Source organism: Xiphias gladius, chromosome 24 (genome assembly GCF_016859285.1).
Source record: "Xiphias gladius isolate SHS-SW01 ecotype Sanya breed wild chromosome 24, ASM1685928v1, whole genome shotgun sequence".
Lineage (NCBI taxonomy): Eukaryota > Metazoa > Chordata > Actinopteri > Istiophoriformes > Xiphiidae > Xiphias > Xiphias gladius.
The window spans coordinates 14613008-14625658 of NC_053423.1; the positions used below are offsets into that span (position 1 = coordinate 14613008).

Here is a 12651-nt window from a genome sequence, read left to right on the forward strand (position 1 = left end):
TGGCTGCTTATGAATGTCGTCGTTCACGCAGCCAGAAATGGCCTTCATGGGGCACAACGGTGATTGGTTCAAGACTACATATCTGTATGATATCTCTTTTTTTTAGGTTTAGACTGGTATGTGAGATACAACCTTTGATTTATATCAGAAATGAAAATACAAAAGAACCTGCAGAAAGCCCCATTACATCCTCGTGACTTGTTAACCTGCCCTGAATTTCATTTTCATATCTTAAGGCAAATACACTAATCATTCTTGGCAACATTATGGGTCTGCACACAGGCTCTGACTTTCAGCAGCTGAGGAGATGCTTATTTGAGACTTAGCTTTACTGCTGATTTAGAAGTGAGGTGATAAATTACTGTGGCTTACCTCCTTAGTGTCATTACCTCCTTTAGTTTTGGTGAATTCAAAATTCCAGTTACAGCTGAATAACTTAACTTGTCAGGGGAATGTGGGAACTGTGCTTTTCACTGACAATACTGCCCTCTGCAGATGATGATGGCTTTGAAGGGCCATGTTGTGTTGCAAGTTCTGTAGGAGCACTGCTGCAGTTTCCCATTAGGATTAATGAAGCACTTTATCGATCTATGATTAGACTTTTCAGAGACAGTCTGAGCAAGGATCAGTCATTTTAGACCTTACTGTGTTGTATAAAATGGAGGAAAAATACATTATCTGTCCTGCTGCAGTATCTAATTGAACCAATACAGGTTACATTGTGCTTCACAGATATTTGTTATATGCTCATTTAAAGCTGGACAGACCAAAATCTTTTAAAATCGATCTCTACACAAACAGAAATCACTTGTCTAACCGTAGTGAGACAAAATCTGACTAAAGACCAAGTCGAAATCACATGAGACATGACAAGGCAATAAGTCTCTTGATCTAATTTTTGCATAAATGTCAAACTCTCATCTATTCCTCTCCTCACAGCCATGAAGATCACAGGCACACTGCTGTTAGCCACATTTTCATGAGCAATAGTAAGCTGATCTCATCATACAACTTCAAGGGTCCAGTCTTCAATCAATGGGTCGATTACAGTGACATTTGTGAGCAATTTAGATTTGATCAATGGCATTTAAATACGAAAACAAATGTAGAGGAGAAAATAATGAGGCTCTGTCTTCCATTCTCACTCAGACTACAGCTGGTAAGGCTCTTACAGCATACAGTATATGAAGACCGAATACCAGACTTCGGAAAAAGGGTATATTTAGAGTGTAGGGGTCTGTATATTATGCAACCCTGCAAATAACATTTCCTTAATGACCTTACGCTCTTATCTAATGAGGGATGGTACGCGTGGGGCTGCAGTCAAATGTCATAACTAAGGCATGACCAGCCCATGACACCCCCAGTACAGTAAGCCGTTTAGCAGTCGGGATGGTGTGTTGGTGATTGTGGCCATTGTTCATTGCTCCAGGGATCCAGGAGGAATTCAAGCCATCCCCATACAGCACCACCAAATAACTGGGCATTGTTGTCAATACAATAAGTCAGTTTGAGCCTTTAACAATACGTTTTTACATGATTTCATCATCATGCGTACAGTTGTGGTTGACGCCCCTTTGTTGACTTTTTTTCAATCATACTGGAAGATGATTGGTCCCGTTGGGTGACGTGCCGACCAGTATATATAGGACGATTTCCCCGTACTTTCCTTCCCCTCAACCCCGGCTGTTAGTGCTGTGTGAGTGCGTGTGTGCTCCTGAGCTCGCTCGGCACACATTCTATAAAAAAATAAAAATACAAAAAAAATTCAAAATATAAAAAAAGCCAAAAAATCATTTTTTTCTTTTTGTAACAAGTCGGTGAAGCTGGAGTAGACATTTGCGGACTGGACGGTAACGTACAAGAAGGGGCTGCCTAACTAACTCGAACGACAGATTTTTCAGTCGACGTGTTACTGATTCAGAAGGGAGGCCAAGTAACGTTAGATTTGCTTTTATCGTTGTGTGTCAGACTTGAATGACAGTTTTAATCCCATTAGAAGTCGACAGCGTGTCATTTTAATATATTCATTTTAGAAATTTTATTCGAAAAACTGCAACTGACAAGCCAACGGCTGCTAACGTTTACCATCAGCATTCTGCCCCGAACTGACGTGACGCCAGCGAACGTTGGGGAACGGAGCAATCGTACTGTCGCCGAAAACTTTTTTTTTTCGTTAAGCAAACCAAGCTTCGCCCGAGTACTTTGCTAGTCTCGCCAGCCGACGAAAATGAACCCCAGCGCTCCCAGTTACCCCATGGCCTCCCTGTACGTCGGGGATCTGCATCAAGATGTGACCGAGGCCATGCTGTATGAGAAATTCAGCCCTGCCGGAGCTATCCTGTCGATCCGGGTCTGTAGGGACATGATCACCCGGCGTTCCCTTGGATACGCCTATGTCAACTTCCAACAGCCAGCGGACGGTATGTAGTTTATAAGAAATAACGACTAAAATGTATTAAAAAAAATTAAAAATAAATAAATTAATGTCTTTTTTTTAAAATGACAGCCAGTGACAAGTGAGAGCTAGCCTCTCTCAACTACACGTGACTGCGGCCGACATGTTGTTGGTATGGTCTCCTCATTTGAACCTCCCCAGCAGTGGCGTAGCAGAAAAGCTCCACGTCCGCCCTGCCCTGCCCACCCCACCCCACCCCACCCCACCCCACCCCAGCCCACCCCAGCCCACCCCAGCCCAGCAATGTAGCAGAGGACTGCTAGCTGCCAACTGAATACTCAATGCCTTTTTTATCTCTGTTATGCCAGGACAACACCCCAACTGTTCAGCCTAAAGTGCTGACACAGTTTAATTGAATCTTTCTGGAATGCTTGCCAGGCAGCTTTGTTGTAGCATGAACATTTATCTTTATCATATAGGAAAAGTAATGAGTTCCAAAAAAATGTTGGAATATGTCAGTCCTGTATACCCTAGAACCCAAATATATACTCTCCATGAAACAGTGTCTGCATTCCATTGATAAGGGCACAGGTCTGCATTTGCACACTGGTTTTCATGGGTGTGTTTCTGTGTTTTTACTGAGATATATTCTGTTGAGGCTTTTGCACCAGTAGCCTCTTAATAGACCAAGTATTAGGGATGTGCTATTTAGATAAAATGTAATACCATTCAGTCAATAATATTACTTAAACTTTCTAAAATTTCTACTGGTCTGAGTTGGCAAGCTGCCAGAGATTGCTAATGCAGTTGTGCTGACGTACTTGAGATTAGGAGGGCCCTGTTTGAAATTTTAGACCACGGGAAATAGATGAATGCAGCAACACCTACTGTCCACTGCCCGGTGGCAAGGGACTAAAAGGAAGTTGACACCTTGAGTACTACCAGATGTAAATATGTGTAAAAACCAGGACAGTGCGGACTGTGGACCATCTTTTTCTTTAGGAATGGCCGAGGGAGAAACCCTGAAAATCCAATTTTCTGACATTATTCAGTTTCCCAGCAGCCCTTAAGCTTGAGACTAACAACCCCACCTTTGTCATATGCTGTCATATCCAACATTTGAAAATTTAGATGTACTAAATAACCCTGGGCCCTGTTCCTGCATTCCTTCCCACAGCTGAGCGTGCACTGGACACAATGAACTTTGATGTGATCAAGGGGCGGCCTGTGCGTATCATGTGGTCGCAGCGTGATCCGTCACTGAGAAAAAGCGGCGTGGGAAACATCTTCATCAAGAATCTTGACAAGTCCATTGACAACAAGGCTCTATATGACACCTTCTCTGCTTTTGGCAACATCCTGTCATGTAAGGTAAAAGACCTGTGGCCATCTCAGCCTTGCTGTATCTAACCTGAAGCAGGCTGATGGTCAACCTTCATTGCTGTGGTTTAGCATTGTGAGTGTTGGCATAATTTGCATGTGTGTACTTTGTAAATGTCCTTGTGTAGTTTGCACTATAGAGACTTGAAAGACCTACTTCCCAATTGACAGATGTTTGTCACCTAGGAGTTTATACCAGAATACTCAGTTCTCACACCTGATAAAATCAATAATGGATCATAGTGTGGTTCTATAGATGCAGACATAACAGATGGCGTAGGCGTGTGGGGATGCAAAAAGAAATAATTAAAGTGAGTAAAAGGTTATGGGGAGTGGGGTCTATACTACGTATTAGGGATGTCTGCCCTTAACCAAACCATTTGTATGTAAACTAATTTAAAGTTTGTGAACCTTACACTGAGTCTCCCAGAGTGACCCCGCTAAAGAAATATATTCCTGAACACTATTGAGCAGAAATTGGAGCTGGGTTTTGATAATAGCACAGTCCCATTACAAGAAATGAACAAGTCACAGGAAGTCTGTCAGATTGGTTGGTCATAAATATTTCATGTGTTTCAACAGACAGTTCAGGTTGGATATACTATCACTGCATGTGTGTGTGTGTGTGTGTGTGTGGCTTAAAAGCAGCATGTCTTTTTTTTTTTTTTCTAAGGTGGTTTGTGACGAGAATGGCTCTAAAGGCTACGGCTTTGTGCATTTTGAGACTCAGGAGGCAGCCGAACGAGCCATTGAGAAAATGAATGGCATGCTGCTCAATGACCGAAAAGTGTAAGTGAATGTTTGACTAGTTTTAAATTAGTTTGGTTCATAGTAATGTGTGAAATGGGAAAAAAATACTTTTTTTTTTTTTTTAAATTCATATTCTACCTGGTCTGATTGAAATTTGAGGGTTTGACAATGATGCTTGAGCACTTTGAATAAAGATGACTGAATAAATAGATATGTGGCAAATGAAGGCCGTCCTTTTGTGTGCATAACCCATTTATAATTGGAATAAGCTTGATGTTGCTAAGGTAGCTCATACTAAACTCATACTAAACATACACTATTGGATTTTCAGTTGTGATGAACAAAACATTTATTATTCCTTTAATTTGTATTTCATGTGTATTTAAATGTAGCTAAATGTCCATTTCAATGCAGATTCGTGGGTCGCTTCAAATCTCGCAAAGAACGTGAGGCTGAGCTGGGTGCCCGAGCCAAGGAGTTTACAAATGTCTACATAAAAAACTTTGGTGAAGACATGGATGATGAGAAGCTGAGGGAACTCTTTAGTAAATATGGTCAGTCAGGTTGTCAAACAGTTCATTTGAAATTACTGCTCCTGTACATGCATATATAGTGTTTCAACCCTCTGCAGTAAAACATTATTGGGCAAAATATAGTCCCTGAGGTTATATCTCTCTGTTGCCTAGGAAATGCCATGAGTATCCGCGTCATGACCGATGACAATGGAAAGTCTCGAGGCTTCGGGTTTGTCAGCTTTGAGAGGCACGAGGACGCCCAAAAAGTAAGAGATGAACCAGCAGTTTTCTGACCTTCTGGTAGGCTCCACCATTTCTGGCAACAGAGTTGATTTCGTTTTCTTGTTTGCTACAGGCGGTGGACGAGATGAATGGGAAGGAGTTGAACGGCAAGCTGATCTACGTCGGTCGCGCCCAGAAGAAGGTGGAGCGACAGACGGAGCTCAAGCGCAAGTTCGAGCAAATGAAACAAGATCGCATGACTCGCTACCAGGTACATTTCTTCTAGGAGAAATTGACAAAACTAAAACCAAAACAATTAAGAATAGTACAACAGTACAAAACTACTTTATATTGTTTTGCAATCTTGTGCTGGTTTATTGAAGTAAGATTTTTTTACAGTATATTGGTAATTTATCTAATTGGCAAGTGTTTGCGACAGGTTTATGACAATAATGATCATGAACCAGCATTTTTCTCAAGTTTTCACATGTCTTATATATTGTCTGGTCAAGCACATTGAAAGACTGCAGCTTTGTCAAATTCAGTGCTCCCTCTTTAGTGGGTTGCACTGGCCAAAATGGCTGCAACAGTGACTCTGTAGTTCATGGGCCCCACATTTCTTCACCATAGACTCTGGGGATAAATATGTACTACAGACAAAGCATTTATTAAACTATAAAGGGGACATGAGTATTTTCCAAAGAAAGCTCAAAAGTTCACACTACTTTTGTCTCTTTATTTTCAGGGTGTCAACTTGTACGTGAAGAACCTTGATGATGGTATTGACGATGAACGCTTGCGAAAGGAGTTCTCTCCATTTGGCACCATAACTAGTGCCAAGGTAAGACCTCAGTTGTTTACTTACTCGGTCTATAATTTAGAGAGAATGCTTTCAGTCACCAGCACTGAAACTCTTTAGCTGTATAGTTACAATTTAGTATAGCACATAGTAGTGGTATGATACTACATGATACTTCATCATGTAGAATTCATTTCATTGGACTCTCCCCTCAGGTGATGATGGAAGGCGGACGCAGCAAAGGCTTTGGATTTGTCTGCTTCTCGTCCCCAGAGGAGGCCACCAAAGCTGTGACTGAAATGAATGGACGCATTGTAGCCACCAAGCCATTGTACGTGGCCCTGGCCCAGCGGAAAGAGGAGCGTCAAGCCCACCTGACCAACCAGTACATGCAGCGAATGGCCAGTGTGCGTGCAGTGCCAAACCCAGTCATCAATCCCTACCAGCCAGCTCCGCCCTCTGGCTACTTCATGGCAGCCATACCTCAGGCACAGAACCGTGCTGCTTACTACCCAGCTGCTGGCCAGATGGCCCAGCTGCGCCCTAGCCCACGCTGGACCACTCAAGGTGTCCGGCCACAACGTGAGCGCCCCTCTATCAATGTGTATAGTAATGTACAGTAATTTCAAAAGCACCTTAAGACACTTGTACATGATGCTGGTATGTTTTTGTGCATTCATAGACTTCCAGAACATGCCAGGTGCCATGCGTCCGTCAGCACCACGCCCTCAGACCTTCAGTACCATGCGGCCTGCCTCCCAGGTGCCTCGCATGATGTCTACCCAGCGTGTCGGTCAGTCACCTATACTCAGTTAATAGTCTGTCTAATTCCACAGCTAATAGAGTTCAGATGTATGGCTGCTACTTCTATCTTTGTGTTGATGTTTCTGTCCCCCTGTTGGCCCTTCTCGCAGCCGCTCAGACCATGGGGCCCCGACCAGCCACTGCAGCTGCTGCAGCAGCCACTCCAGTGCGTGGAGTCCCTCAGTACAAGTACGCCGCAGGAGTCCGCAATCCCCAGCAGCACATGAGTGCTCAGCCACAAGTCACCATGCAGCAGGTAGGAATGCACAGACCCACTCACCGTTTCTGCCCTCCACGTGCAAAAGTTCAGTTTGAAGGTGAATTCCAAATTTTCTGTCTGACTTTTAATTCTCTGCGTCCCTAAGCCTGCAGTTCATGTTCAGGGACAGGAGCCTCTGACTGCTTCTATGCTGGCCGCTGCTCCACCACAGGAACAGAAGCAGATGCTGGGTAAGATTCATCAACAGGTCTACATGAGCACATACAATGTTAGCTTGACATATCATCTCTTACAGCCAGAATGTGCTACTTCTATCTTAGGGTAAGAAACCATCCCCCTCTATACCTTTTATGCTGTATATTGTATAACATGTATTTATATGGTATGTTCTCGGTAACTTGGAGCAGATGACATTCAATTTATCCACCAAAGACTAAATTTTAGCATTTCGCCCTTGGAAATTGTTAATTACATCCTGTCTTAAATCTGCCTCTCCTCTGTTACTCCTCTAGGTGAGCGTCTTTTTCCACTGATCCAGAACATGCATCCCAGCCTAGCAGGGAAGATCACTGGCATGCTGCTGGAGATTGACAACTCAGAGCTACTCCACATGCTGGAGTCTCCAGAGTCTCTCCGCTCGAAGGTCAGTGCTTAAATTCATTAATATTGACAACTTCCCACGGTTGATCTTTTGAAGAGTTCACCAGCACTTAATATTAAAAGAACAGGGACTTGAGAGAGCACTTTCTGGTCTTACTGTAAATGTCATGGGAAACCTTTCCACCAGCAACACTGGAACACAGGAAAGGTGGATCTTGTGGAAGTAGAGCACTTTTGAGATCCTACATGATGCGTTGGTGCTAACATTAGTTAACTTAATGTTTGTAGGTGGATGAGGCCGTGGCTGTGCTTCAGGCCCACCAGGCCAAGGAGGCCGCCCAGAAGACTGTGACAAATTCAGCTGGTGTCCCAAGTGTCTGAAACCAAGGTACAACTAGCTTTCCAGAGCTGCTTTAACAAGGAAAGGACAGTGTTGTCAAGAGATTATGGCTCTTCATGATGACGCTGCCACATACTTGTTAATCCTACTCGTTGTGTATTTAACAGTGGGTTGTCAACTGTGTTCCCACTGTAAACCAAACCTATACAGTGGTAACTCGTTTTGGTAACTAATTTTTGTGTTGTTTTCACAGGAGTGGGGAACCTTGAGACTAGCTTCACCGATGGGGGAAAAAAAAAAAAAGAATTTAACAGTGAAAAAGTTAAAAATACACAAAACAAAGTAAAAAGAAGTCAAATAATATATTAAAAAAAACAATGGAAACACGTCTCCAGCCAGGCTTATAATAAACAGGAACATCAGGCCTGGTTCGCTGAGTTAAAAAGAAAATAAACAAAAAAAGAGAAAAAGTTAAGTTAAATTAAAAAATTATCAATGAGGGGTTTTAGAGGAGAATTCTGTGACAAAATGAGATTGAAAGCATTCCTATCAGCCATTTTATCCCTTTTAAATGTTTGAATGTTTGGGCTGTAGAAGCCTGTTATTGTGAAATTTCCCTTGACCTTTGCTTGCTTGAATAAAACTTAGAAAATAATCATAATGTGTCTGTGTTTGGCTTTTTGAGAAATGACTGATTTATTACTGAAGTATAAGCCTGTTCCGATTCCCTCATACCATTTTGATTGTAAGAGTTGTGATCCCAAATGTTGTTAAATTTCGTGCTGGTTAGATAAAAATAATTCAGATCTCCAATTGGTAAAGTGATTAAAAATAAGCACCCATCATATACACACGCAGATGAAATCCAGTCAGAACCATTAAACTGTGTTCAAAGTTTTTAATTGTGCTTTTGGACAGATATAATAAATATCAATGTTAACGAGCACTGAAACACATTTTTAGGATGTCATACTTATGCCAGCACTTTCAGGCCAGCCATAAATGCAAGTAGCGTCATTAACTCAGTCCACGACAGAGAAGATGGTGTTGTGATGGCACATTTGCATCTTTTGGAAGGACAGCTGGTTTAGTTGCTGATGGCCTGGGCCTGCTCTGTCAGCTTCTGGAGGATGGCCTCCATCTGCCTCTGGAAGTTATCGACCATGGGCTTGAGCTGAGCCTGCACGTTGGCAGCCAGGGGTTTGATCTGCTCCTCCACATTGGCGGCAGCAGTCCTCAGCTGATCCTGGATCTGAGAGGCCAGGGGCTCCAGCTGGGTTTTCCTGTCATCCAGGAAGGTCCTGTGGCGCAAAACACGATGAACCACCATATATGAAAATAATAAGTACACCATTTTGACCTGCGTTCTACAGTGCAGTCTCTATTAGTATTAAGGGGCTATCTGCTTTAAGGAATAGCCCCAAATGATGAGATAAATTTCAGTACTTCCTTTGCTTGTTTACATTTATTTGACATGTATTTCCTACTTTAAAAAATCGAAAACCAATGTGAGCTTTCACTATCAGAAAACCCAAAAACAGTTCAGTGCTAAATACTGAAATCGTTTTTTTTTTTTTGTTGTTGTTTTTTTGTCCTGTGTTGATTTTAATTTAAATGTGGAAAAGTCAGAAATCCTGATTATTTAGAGGCATTTACCAGTGGTAGAAGAAGTATTCAAATAATTTGCCTAAGTAAAAGTAGCAAGAAATCCCTATAAAAATACTCAATTAAATTAAAAAAAATCCTGCATTCGTATATTTAATTAAAAAGTAAAAGTAAAGATTTATGAGCAGATCCAGACAGAATTAAATATAAGTACTCATGATGAAATAGCCCATGCCAGTGTCATTAATAATTTTGGATAAGTATTATTCATGTATTAATATGTAAGCGGTACTAAGTCAAGTTGAAGCTAAGTTTAATGACTTCATATTCTATTTGGTTTATTAGTCTGGGTTAATTTAATCTATAATAATGAATCATATTTTGTAATCTGATCATGTGTCTTGTATGTAAAATTGTAATCTTAAGTGTAACTAGTAACTACAGCTGTTCTGTAAGGGTGTAGACATATAAAGTGGCATAAGATCGAAATAGCCTAATATATGCCTAAAAATTGTACTTGAGTAAAAACTTCTACCACTTGCATTTAACAACGGACAAGGTGCAGTGTGGTGAGCAGCAAGAAGATTTTAATCATCTTGAACGTGAGTCACGACTAAACCTTGACCTTATGTGTAAAGGTTGTTGTATCGAGGGTTCCCTGTACTCACTGAGCCTGGTTTGCCAGGTCCTGGTTGCTGATCAACTCAGTCAGCTCCTGAGTCACTTTGTTCTTCAGGTCCTCGAAGTATTGGCTGAGGTTATCAAGATTGGTATCATCTTGTGAAAAGCTTCCTGTGGGTTTTCCAGAGACAAAGAAGGAGTCAGTGGGCGAGAGGCCTTGAATAAGCAAAACGCTTGGACTGGCATTTGGAGAACTCAAAGTAAATGCGTCGTGGTCATACCCTGTGCCAGAGCAAACAGGACAATGGCTGCAATGAGGGAGAATTTCATGACTGCTGACTGGAGAAGACCTAGAGAAACAAACATTTAGTTATTATTCTGTATGGTCAAAGATGTTATAACCTGATGCTACTGTGCTGATGTTAATGTCCTCTCTTCATATATAATCTGCTGCAGTGTAACCATACATGTGCTGACTGAAAGCACAATTATTTTTTTCCATTAAGTTTAAAGTTCGTCCATCATCTATTTAACATCATTTACTGAATAAATAGTTAAATCTTCCAATAATTTCCCCTGGATCTAGTGAGAAAGATTGTTTATTAAGAAGGCCTCCTGTTGCTCAATAAGATGACTCACTGATAAAAGCTGGCACATTTTCTAGGAAACCCAGACGGTCTTTTTGTCACGTGGTAATAAAATAAATATTATTTTGTTCCTGCGTGTTTGTCCAAACCCCAAACATTAACTTATCAACTTTATCTAGCGCATCACAGCAGCAGGAGTCAAGACTGAACCTCCGTGCCCAAACGTAGTTAATGTTATTTTATTGATTCGAGCAAAGAGCAGCAAAAACAAATATTCAAGGTGGTGTGACCAAAGATTTTTTTTTAAACTATCGGTACATTGATTTGATTTTACAATAAGATATTTTATAATATGTGAGAGGAAGAAGAGTGGAGAAAAGTGGATAATTTCTTGTGCGACACCCTGAGGAAGGCAAGTGTGCCAATGCTGCTTTATTTTTATAATGTACTAGCCCATATTTATTAAAGGCTTTTTACTTTTTTTAATTTGATCTATTTAAGTGCCTTGAATTTGATTTTTTTTTTTATATACCACTCACCACCCATGCATCAGGGAATAGTTTTTCTCTTTAAAATTATAATTATTTTTAATAATTAACTAATAAAATATAGAAAGGAATCAGCCACTTCCATTGGTTTAGTGTTAGTTTAGAATATAGTGGTTATATCTCTGATGCTTGAAAGTCAGTAAACAAATCATTGCTGGAGTTTTCCTTCGGATTGAGAGGGATTAAAGAATTAAAGAGGAAGAAAAGAAATTGGTTTGTCAAATGTTAGCCATCACAGCAATATGGATCACGTGTAGTCCATACTAGTGTCACGTTTAAGGTTACATTAAGTGGCAAATCAGTTGTGAGTTAAGATATCAAAAGCCAGTACTGCATCAAAAACGTAAAAAGCCTTCAACATGCTTTGGAAGATGATTGGCAGTAATGTGAACCACAGCGCACAGTCCTTAGCAAGTAAACTGAAAAATGAAGAACACTACTGCTTTACTCAAGTGAACAAAACGTTATATGAGAAATATCCCTATTCGATAGCTACACATGATTTTATACCCTTGAAATTTGAAGTCTGAGTGTTCTCACTTGTACCAATGGGCCTTTTATGTCATGCTCTCAATAACTGCCTTGCGGCCTTCGAGCTTTGCGTGTTGCTTCGTTAGAACCTCTAGGGCAGAGATGATAAGAAGAAAACTAAGGAAATCAAATTACTGTTCACAAACATAACAAAAAAACAAAACAAAAAAAAGACATTACATTCTGTTAATAAGACTAGAAAAACGGATTGGGGATGATTATGCTGTAACTTCATGTGAAAGCATTACGGTGAAAACTTAACAAATAAATATGATTCAGAAAAGTCAGGATCAAATCCTACACATATCTCGTTATTTACAGTACAGACTTTTTTTTTTTTCTCCTTTAAAATGTATTCAAGTTCAGCCCTCCCATTATTCAGCACCAGTTTTTAAACACTGGCAGTTTTACAGAGAAAAAGAATTCGTGATGTGTGTCTCAGTGTATCGTACGCAGTTTATGCCCGTGAGAAAATGAAACAGAGGTGGACTCACCTGTGCGGCAGGAGAATTTGGACCGGATGGTGCCTCCCGCTAGGACTCTCACCCTTCTTATAGTCCAGCACAGGGATGCAGCCCCATCCTAATGCGAATCTGATTGGACAAGATAAAGAAAGAAGACGTTATTGGATGTTTGTGCCAGTAAGGGAGTCACAGCACTGACCCTTGCTGCTCACTCTGCCACCTGGGCAAACAAAACCAAAGTCCAACAGTCCTTCTGCTGACTCTCTG

At 41.0% G+C, this 12651-nt stretch overlaps 2 protein-coding genes and 1 non-coding gene across 5 annotated transcripts; 2 read left to right on the forward strand and 1 right to left on the reverse strand.

The window, feature by feature from the left end:
* The first annotated feature begins 1676 nt into the window (after window positions 1–1676).
* LOC120786237 (polyadenylate-binding protein 1) lies at window positions 1677–8359 on the forward strand. 2 transcript variants are annotated; one of them, XM_040121542.1, is made up of 14 exons: window positions 1677–2423; window positions 3576–3769; window positions 4452–4567; window positions 4943–5082; window positions 5215–5309; window positions 5399–5536; window positions 6011–6106; window positions 6280–6646; window positions 6747–6857; window positions 6979–7124; window positions 7234–7318; window positions 7601–7731; window positions 7977–8076; window positions 8282–8359. In XM_040121542.1, exons 1-13 carry the CDS (start codon window positions 2231–2233, stop codon window positions 8067–8069), a joined length of 1905 nt encoding a protein of 634 aa, XP_039977476.1. In that variant the 5' UTR covers window positions 1677–2230; the 3' UTR covers window positions 8070–8076; window positions 8282–8359. The 2 variants fall into 2 exon arrangements, with proteins under 2 accessions (XP_039977476.1, XP_039977477.1); XM_040121543.1 differs by lacking the exon at window positions 1677–2423 and having other exon boundaries at window positions 3612–3764.
* On the forward strand, window positions 5791–5927 carry LOC120786969. The gene has a single exon (XR_005706803.1). It is a non-coding gene; the product is annotated as a small nucleolar RNA SNORA5 (small nucleolar RNA).
* Window positions 8360–8712: 353 nt separating the features above from the next.
* Window positions 8713–12651, reverse strand: LOC120786238 (type-4 ice-structuring protein LS-12-like). 2 transcript variants are annotated; one of them, XM_040121545.1, is made up of 4 exons: window positions 12415–12651; window positions 10536–10604; window positions 10302–10425; window positions 8713–9329 (listed from the first exon to the last, which is right to left on the reverse strand). In XM_040121545.1, exons 2-4 carry the CDS (start codon window positions 10582–10584, stop codon window positions 9116–9118), a joined length of 387 nt encoding a protein of 128 aa, XP_039977479.1. In that variant the 5' UTR covers window positions 10585–10604; window positions 12415–12651; the 3' UTR covers window positions 8713–9115. The 2 variants fall into 2 exon arrangements, with proteins under 2 accessions (XP_039977479.1, XP_039977478.1); XM_040121544.1 differs by having other exon boundaries at window positions 10536–12651.

What these genes read in the sequence shown, in the direction of transcription:
- LOC120786237 (XM_040121542.1), top strand. Translation starts at nt 2,231, where the DNA reads ATGAACCCCAGCGCTCCCAGTTACCCCATGGCCTCCCTGTACGTCGGG. An exon ending in CTGCTCAATGACCGAAAAGT is followed by an intron (nt 4,568 to 4,942) that starts GTAAGTGAATGT and finishes ATTTCAATGCAG; the next exon opens with ATTCGTGGGTCGCTTCAAAT. An exon ending in GGAACTCTTTAGTAAATATG is followed by an intron (nt 5,083 to 5,214) that starts GTCAGTCAGGTT and finishes TCTGTTGCCTAG; the next exon opens with GAAATGCCATGAGTATCCGC.
- LOC120786238 (XM_040121544.1), bottom strand. Translation starts at nt 10,620, where the DNA reads ATGTTTGTTTCTCTAGGTCTTCTCCAGTCAGCAGTCATGAAATTCTCC. An exon ending in CCTGTTTGCTCTGGCACAGG is followed by an intron (nt 10,426 to 10,535) that starts GTATGACCACGA and finishes GAAAACCCACAG; the next exon opens with GAAGCTTTTCACAAGATGAT. An exon ending in GACCTGGCAAACCAGGCTCA is followed by an intron (nt 9,330 to 10,301) that starts GTGAGTACAGGG and finishes TTTGCGCCACAG; the next exon opens with GACCTTCCTGGATGACAGGA.